The sequence below is a fragment of the Amblyomma mixtum genome, chromosome 7 (assembly GCF_055824585.1).
Source record: "Amblyomma mixtum isolate Tamu chromosome 7, ASM5582458v1, whole genome shotgun sequence".
Lineage (NCBI taxonomy): Eukaryota > Metazoa > Arthropoda > Arachnida > Ixodida > Ixodidae > Amblyomma > Amblyomma mixtum.
The window spans coordinates 60,441,889-60,450,545 of NC_143018.1; the positions used below are offsets into that span (position 1 = coordinate 60,441,889).

At 48.4% G+C, this 8,657-nt stretch overlaps 1 protein-coding gene across 1 annotated transcript in view; it reads left to right on the forward strand.

Annotated features, from left to right (window-relative positions):
• LOC149336224 (carbohydrate sulfotransferase 1-like) overlaps window positions 1–5,440 on the forward strand; it is a 67,092-nt gene extending 61,652 nt beyond the window's left edge. Inside the window, exon 4 of the mRNA XM_089552751.1 lies at window positions 2,289–5,440. Coding sequence (XP_089408877.1) covers window positions 2,289–3,577 — 1,289 coding nt within the window. The 3' untranslated portion in view covers window positions 3,578–5,440. The remainder of the gene's footprint in view (window positions 1–2,288) is intronic.
• The last annotated feature ends 3,217 nt before the right edge of the window (window positions 5,441–8,657 follow it).

Below are 8,657 nucleotides of genomic sequence, written 5' to 3' on the forward strand. Positions count from 1 at the left end.
TTTGTTCCCTACTCAAGTCACCGGCCGCCTCTCTTCAACGACTGCAAAGTTCGTGTACACAACGCATTTATTTGCCAAGAAATTCCGGACTGTATCGCTCTACGCGAAAACAAAAAAAAAAGAGAAACTCCGTCACCTACATTAGTTAATCTTGTCAACGGAAGGCGACCCACAGGGCTCCCTCTAACAGCAGCGTTGCATGGTAGTCTGCCTTGCTGGCCAGAATGCATTTACTGTACTACGTGTTTGACTGCAGTACGCAGTTTCTAGGGCGACGCGAAGCTCTTCACACAGACTAGTAGCAAAAGTACGTGCGATAAAGTACGGAGCCAGACAAGGAAGAAGCTACAAAGCCGAATATCAGACAAACAAAGACACTATACGAAGCCAGCGCCAAATTGCACTCCGTCTCCTGGCTCAAACTCCAAGGCCAGAGTCAATTTTATTGCTTAACAGCGGAAAGAGGGCATTACAAATGAAACTCAAAAATAAAATCGAGCGTGAATGTATATACTTTTTTTTTATTCTCTAACAAACGAAAGCGGGACCATAGCGAAACACAATGCAAGCAAGAGTGCCTACGCTTCTTAATGGTAGAAACTAGGGTCGGTCTGAAGAAATCAAATGACGCCAGCAGGGCGCCGGCATATCAGTAATTGCAATTTTCAAGGGCGAAGTTTCTGTGAAAGCTGTGCGGCCTCCTTTCGTAGCCGTAGGGCTGTGCTTTGGTGGATGTAAATGAGTAATTACTGCCTTATTACAAATCCACTCCACCTTGGGGAATATCACCAAACATTTGGCCAAATACAGTACATCTGCCCGAAAGATGATCCTCCAGTAAAACGGCGAGTTGAGCGAGTTGGTAAACATACTTGAAGAAAACAGCGCGAAGAAAATTCGTCTTCCATCTTGCCCCTGTTTGCTGCGCTGTTTTCTTCAAGCACGATCCTCTAGCCGCGCTAGTCTTGTGTCGTGCTGCACTGCGCTGAAGCTGTATAAGAGCGTTCGTGTGCTGCCTTAAGCAAAGGAGCTATGAATGCAGGCCTTGTTGCGTGTTTTGGCGTGAAGATACGCGTGGTACCCGTCTGTCTGTGTACAAGCCCTCTGTCTGCAAGTATCACAGATGCGCAAGAAAGCATGTGCGGCTGGTCTGGTATGCAAAACATTCGGCTGCAGAAGGTTTGAAACAGCATGGAGTGGCATGTATCGATGCGGCTCTAATCGTTCCAAGAAAGACGGCGGGAAAACGTCTGAGCAAACACGAATACCGAGAAAACGTTGAACTCTGCTGCTCTATCGGCGCAGGAATGCTACTATTCGCGATGTCCGTTGAGTCGCTTAATAATAGATGTCCGTAAAGCCAGTAGCACCATCTGGCGATGAGAGAGAGAAACTCTAGGAAAAGGGTACTACTGCACGTGACCGGATGGCAACATAAGCGCGCTTCTCGCCTGCTCAGCGGCCGAGATTTTACCGAGATTTCGATTAATTCGATGATCTACTCGTTCATCAGCTTAAAATCAGGAGGGAACGTAAGCAGGTTTATCTCGCCTTTGGCCGCGTAATTCGCGCACTGCGGGAGACAGATTGCGATTGCTTTTATGTCTGCCGGCCACATTGTGTTCTTTACGCGCACTCGTGGATATTACCTTAACCTGTTGCGGTGGATGTGTGCAAAACGTAAATAACAATGCAATGAAGTGTTAAAAGCTCTGGGTGATTCAAATAACAGTACAGAGGGTAAGCGGAACACGCCGAAACAAGCCGGATGCCGTTCGCCTGTGTCACCTCTAGGGCGGTACCCGAGGTGGCCGCATGGCGGCGACACCGTACGTGCAAGTTCTGAATATCAGCTTGAATAGAAGAGATAGTCTGTGTAGCGTCATCAGACAACAACCAGCCCGATTTCTCATTAAACTTTTTTGTTTTGAATCTGCGGATTCATACCTTGGTAATGATACTGCTCAGCTTTGAAATTACATGTGTTCGCTGTCATGAAGTCTCTCTGAGAATTATTAAAGAGAAAACCATCGTCTTGCTGGTTTCCTGTCTGTGCGTTTTTACTGGCCACTGAGTTCGAAACACTCCTTAGTTTGAGGTTCCTGAGTTCCAAATCTTGTCTGGTTCCCTTACCATTAAAAACTTGCCACGCTGGAAAGAGCACTGAAGTGAAACGTTTTAACTAACTCGACATTTTAAAGTAACTGTTCACAGATGCAAAGCGAATGGGAAACCATGCAATGCCAAGCGTGTGGTTTGTCGTTCAATTGATTTTTTTCTTCTTTCAGGAACGCCGTTTCTGAGTGACATTGCGCTGAAAGCCAAGGGACTAAACGCCATTGGTGCAGCGGAAGAGCCCAGCAGAAAAGCAGCAACAACAAAGAAGGCACTATCGAAAGTGACGCCATCCAGCCTCCGCCGGCCGGGAGTTGTGACCTCGACTTCCATTTCAGTGGTGCGAGCGCCTATGCAATTCCGACATTTCGTCATTCACCAGAAGGCGTCCGTCAGCAAGGCGCCCATCAACCGGTTCAAGCCACTCCTGCTCTCCAGAATGCTCAAGATGTTCGACCGAACCCTAGCTCACTACCCCCCTGTCCCTGCCGACAAAATCCAGAGGGTCATTGTCGTCACCTACTTCCGGGCCGGCTCTACTTTCGTGGGTGACATCCTGTCCTCGACACCGCGAACTTTCTACCACTTCGAACCACTGCACATGTTCAGCAAAGACGCCAGACTCGACGGGAGTGCGGCGAGCAACGCCTCCGACTTGATCGGCCACCTACTCCGCTGCGACTTCCAAAGGGTCCAGCACTACGTGCGCTGGGCGTCCGACAAGAAGTTCCTGTTCCGAAGGAACCACTTCCTCTGGGCCCTGTGCGGAGGACAGCATCCGGTCTGCTTCAAACCGGACTACGTGTCCAAGGTGTGTCTGCGGGCACCGGCGCAGGTTATGAAGGTCACGCGGCTTCACATGTCCCAAGTCCGGGACTGGTTGGTGAACAACCCGGACATAGCCGAATCCGTGAAGGTTCTGCACCTCGTGCGAGACCCTAGAGGCATCCTCGCTTCGAGGAGGCTGCTGGATTGGTGCAACGAGTCCAAGAGCTGTGCGCACCAAGACACACTGTGCTCGGAACTTCGTGCGGACCTCGACACATTCGAAGACCTCAAAAGGATATTTCCGAATAGTACGTACCGACTTCGATACGAAGACGTGTCTCTCGACCCCAAGAAGGAGGCAATGAAGCTTTTTAGTGCTCTGGGTTTGAACTACACAGTGTACGTGTCCAACTTTCTTAAGACGCACACCAAGGCGCGCAAGGCCGACGCCTTGGACCCGTACTCAACCAGGAGGAATTCATCCACAGTCGCGTTTCAGTGGAGGTCAAAGTTGAGTTACGAGGACATCGCGGACATCCAGAGGTCATGCTCTGATGTGCTGCTTCGGTTGGGTTACAAGACCATCACGAGCGAAAATGAACTACTAGACGAAGTGCCCATAGCCCCAGTGCCGCACTTGATAGCGGCTAGTGTTCGTACTACCTTGAGAGTGTCTGAAGGCCGTGCAAGATAGTGAATGTGGCAGGATGGCTGCCCAGTGTGTCATCTCTGTGGTCACCATGTTTCCATACCACGCAGAACACAGTGAAAGAGTTCTCACCTTTTTCCCGCTTTTACCTGGTGAGCCGGGTAAGATAGTGTGATGATGTAATGTGAAAGCTGTGAGGAGAAGACACTCCTAAATGGCGACTTTACGCTCTGTGAGCGCAGACTGCTAAAGTGTGTCAACGCGCAACTGCGTGAAGCAACTGACGGTGTGTGTTTTCAAAAGCCTCAAATAAGAGATGAATTAAGTGCATCGCATTTCTTGAGCTGGCTGAGAAATATCCCCATGCCATTGGACAGAGCTGAGAATTCAATTTTAAGCCCTACCATTTGAAGTGCTGGATATGCTGGATTGGCTGCGCTTTATGTTTTTCGCCATCGCACAGTGCGACAGCGACATGTTGCGTGCGTGCTAAATGAGGGGTTCTTTGTGCTGAACAAACGATGAGATAAACAAGGGTTTTTACTGACCTAGACGTACTGTGCCTCCTCTAGCGAGTAGGCGTAGTTACAGCATGCAAATGCCACACGCAAGAAAGACAAAAGTAGCACTTCTTGATACTTAGTACACTCCCAAGCTTCGCAATTGCGTTTGGTAACTAATGATCGATGCCACTGAAGAACAAGAGAAAGTTGAACAAGTTGGCCGGAAATTAAAATAGCTGTAAGAGGGCAAAAGACGACGGACAGAGCAAAGGCTATATAACGTAGCCCTGAAACGGGTCATGCGCAATGCCAGGATCTGAGTTGAGCGACGCTGTCATATAAATACTAGCACGTAGTGAAGTTAGAGTAGATAATATCTCAGCTGCTCATGTCGGAATGTGTGAAATATTATTCTGCTTACGTGAATGCGCGCGAAGCAGTCCAACTTAAGTGTTTTTAAAGGTGAGTAAAAGAATTGCAAGTATACAGAGGAGTGCTAGTCTTGGGCGACTTGAACTTCTTCACGGCGTTCAATTAGAACCTGTGTAACTACGATAAGTAGTGCTATACCGCAACGCATTAGTGCAGCGTGGATTGCAAGTACAAGTTATTACCGTCCATACCTTAAAGGAGTATAGACACCTAACTTTTGGGTGCGTGTTTTCTTTTTGTAATGAGGCGTAAGGCATTATTATACATGGATTACCACCTGGTATTCTCCTACGACCGCTAAATAATTTATAATCGGATTTCTTTTTCGTGCTCTTTCGGTTCCGGTTTCAACCGCCGAAAGATGAGTAAGTGTGGTCTAAGTGTGGTTATAGGTCATGTGAGGCATAAAAAAGCTGCATATAATCGCTGCTTACAAATTCGTTATGATTCCGGCGTTTGAGGAAGGCTGACTTCAGTACTGCAGTGAATTAAAGCGATGAAGCAGCGATGATATCGACCTTTTTCTATGCCTCACGTGACCTATAACCTCTCTTTGACGTCACAGCCATCGTTCGGTGGTTGAAACCACTGGTGTTCGGTGTTGAAACTTATGGTGATTCATGCGTTGTGGCTTCCGCATCATTGTAAAGAAGAAAACATGCCACCGAAATGAGGTCTCCTTTAAGCTGCGTGCGTTGCAACTATATACTGGAGCCGCGCCGCAATCCCGGTGCTCCACAGACACACTCATCCTGCGTTGAGCTAAAGTGTGATGTGGACGGAGGATGCAGAGCATGTCTTCCAGTCATGTCGAAGTTCTACTTTCAGCACTCATTGCACCTCACCGCGTGCACGTTTGCCGCGAGCGCAACTCGGAGAGACTGTTTGTTGTTGATTATCCAGCAGGAACTGGATGTGGAAGACGCCACAGGCTGTTGTTGTCGGCAGGTTAATAAAAGCTAACTCGCACCTCTCCCTTGTCTCATATCGCTGTGCAGTAGGAGACTGCAGGCATATCCCTGCTGCCGACCTCTTCACTCTTCGCCACATGTAAACTTTCTAGTTGTTTTCGCTGCGCCTTGAACTTGGAAGAATAGGGAGATGAATGAGAGAAAGAAGTAGCGGACGAAGAAGCTACAGGACGCCGCTGTGACAGGGTCAGCTTTTGAATGAACCCAATCTGTATGGTGGCGCCATCTGCCATGAGCGTTCGCGCTCTGTTGTCTGCGCTACACAGGCACAGGTGACAAGGAACGACATGAATCTCAAGCGACGCGCCTACGTCAGAGCAGTCGCCATTTTTTGGTGCTAACGTCGTATATAGAAGTAAGAAAGAAAAGCACGAGCCTGTTGAGTGGCATCGGCATTGCCTCTATCGCCGAGGACAGGAGAGTAAGAACAGGAGAGTAGAAGGCAAGAGAAGTGAAAGAAAGAAAGGAGAGATAAATAAATTTATTGCTACGCAGCATTAACGGGCATGACAGCCAATTTTCGATCATGTGAACTGCTTACTGCATTTTACTCCCGAAACGTGGGTTTATTATCCCTCGAAATCTGACTTCATTCGTTGTGGTACATATTCTTCAGATTAAATTTATTGTTTCTTTTGAAAACAGCTTGCGTGTCTGGCAACCTTTGTTTGCTGACGTCACAAGGGCATAGTTGCCTCGCGCCGTCTGCTGTGCGCTGAGTCGAAGGAGCTTGCACGCACGCCGTGGACGGTGGTCGCTTGGAAAGTTTTTGTTTATAATTTTAGCGAAATAAAACTCCTTTTCATTCATTTTTTGGAAGCTTTACGCATAGTATACGAGCTCAGTGATCCTTGGAGAACTGGGGCCGTATTCTATAAGCTGTCCATTTAGCCCATTACGCGTGTCCATTCGGTCCTCTGTCAGCGGTCAATCAGATATACCTGCGGCTTTCGAGCGTCTGGGGTAAGCGAACCGGCGATTGGGTGCTTGGCGACCGGATTGTAATACTGGCTGGAATTTTATGCAATAAGCAGCGGTGAGGTGTATCACAGTGCTCCACAGAGCACTGCGATGCAATTGCCCGTGGAGAAGTTCCCGGCAGAATAAGCAAGGCTAATCTCACCTGTAGCATACAACAACTCAACTCAACTCTATCAGCAGCACGCTACCGGACCTTACCAGTGGCTGCCATTGGCTGCCATTGCCAGCCAATGGTAAGGTCCGGACGCCAACCATCTAATGGTCCTGCTGCTTTCCACAGACGCTTGCAAGCCGCGGGTATATCTGAGGGACCACCGAGAGAGGACCGAATGGACGTGAAATGGACAACTGAAAGTGGACAGCGTATAGAATACGGCCCCAGAATACCACCCCAGGTCTCCTTTTAGCAGATGATCACGGTCACAAGTGGAAATCTGCACGTCGCGTCTCTGTTCCCGCCGATGTGTGCCGCGAAGAGCGTGAGGGCGGTGTTGGCGGTGTCGCGTTGCAGACGACCAAGTTCTTGTCCGCTACTCTGTCGGCTCAATAATTAGAAACTCAAATTAGCACAAGGTGGTACTGGAGTAAAACTTGTGGCCCGAAAGGAGCAGAGAGAACTGTCGAATGCCACGGTTTCCTCAATGCATGCATGTTTGAGAAGCTGTGCGTGTGTACGTGTTAGTCGAACATATTCCTTTTTGATTCGTAGACCCCTTTCGCAAAATCGAACACCAATCGAAAGCTTCACTGCCAGCAGTGACCAATAGCTGCCGTCGTCGCTATTCCCCCACTCCCCTCCCCCAACTACCGAGGATATTTTTTTAAATGCTGATCGTCAACGAAACCAGGCGTCGGCGTTGACGAGCAGCAGTGGTCCAGAAAATTTCAGATGACGTCATCGTGGTATCAAAGAAAAATAAAAAATGCTTTCGAAGGTGCGGGGAACTGAACCATTGCTTCTTGCCGAACAAAGGTGAAAGGGTTACAAGCGCATCCTTACTACTGTATGCTAATGAGTAGTGTCATTAGAAAGAATGAGAAAAAAAACTCAAAATAAATAAAAATAATAAAAAGGAAATTAGAAATAAGAACCACGCTTTTGCATTCAAAGTAGGTAAGTAGTCTTATGTGCAATCCGTAATTTCTTCTGCTGCTTTTTAAGCAAATAGCTCGTACATTCCCTAAATGAGCTCGCTCTTGAATATAACGGTACAGCATTTATCATTTACGGTGCGAGCGCCTAATTAGCCCAGGAATGCGCCGATTCAGCGATTACGACGACTGCGCCCCACAGCTGCTGTTGTTTCCAAAGCTGTGTGTGCATACAGCTATGTACTGCTCGTTTGCGTGACATAAAACGCAAGCTGGGCTTTCATTACCCAAGATAGTTTTTTCTCTTGCGCACCAGTTGCAGCTTTACTTCTTCACACAGTGCACGCAATAACGCTGCAAGAAGCGCCGATAATGCGATCGCCTGCCTGGGAAACTCATGACAGTTGGGTTGCTGGCTGCCTATAGGTCCAGCGCTTCCAGCGAATTGTATCTGCTTTCTCCTAAGTGACCAGTAATGGATTTTAAATTGCTTTATCTCAAAGTATGCTCGGCGACTCTTTGCATTAAATAAAACGGCCAAATTTATTATCCGTAAGTGTGGCGGCGACTGCTGCCGGCTGCTGTCAGAATTGCTCGGTAGACCATGCAGGCCATACTGGTAAATTACACTTGCTGTACGTGCGTCCTGCGATGTAAGGTATCATCGAGTTGACGTCGCTGTTGGCAGAACTGCATTCTATGGCCATTTGCATTCATCAAAACTTATGGATTCAGTCTCTGAAATCACCGAAATTGCACGCACGAATCCTGCGGACTCGCTGTATACGCCTACTCGTCGCGGAAGAGGCCGACGAGCTGGCGTCGACTAAAATTTCTGATCGCAGAGCTGATCGCTGGGAAGCGTTAAAGCGTAAGGATATGATATATAGCTGCTCGTTTCGCTTTTGTTAATACGGATAAGCTGGATAACAGCGCAGCTATTCCGGCCGTCGCCGCATCGGACGTGAAGTTTTCGCCCACAGCCTTCGATCTGCCCAAGACGGATCGGTCGACCGCCTGCCGATAGGTCTCGCCGGTGTCGCCGTCCTGAAAACTTGTCACACTACGAAGATAGGCAATCGCTGTTCGTGCTGGCATTGTCGGCGGTATAATATGAGAGGCCGATGCATGGACTCTGCCGAATCA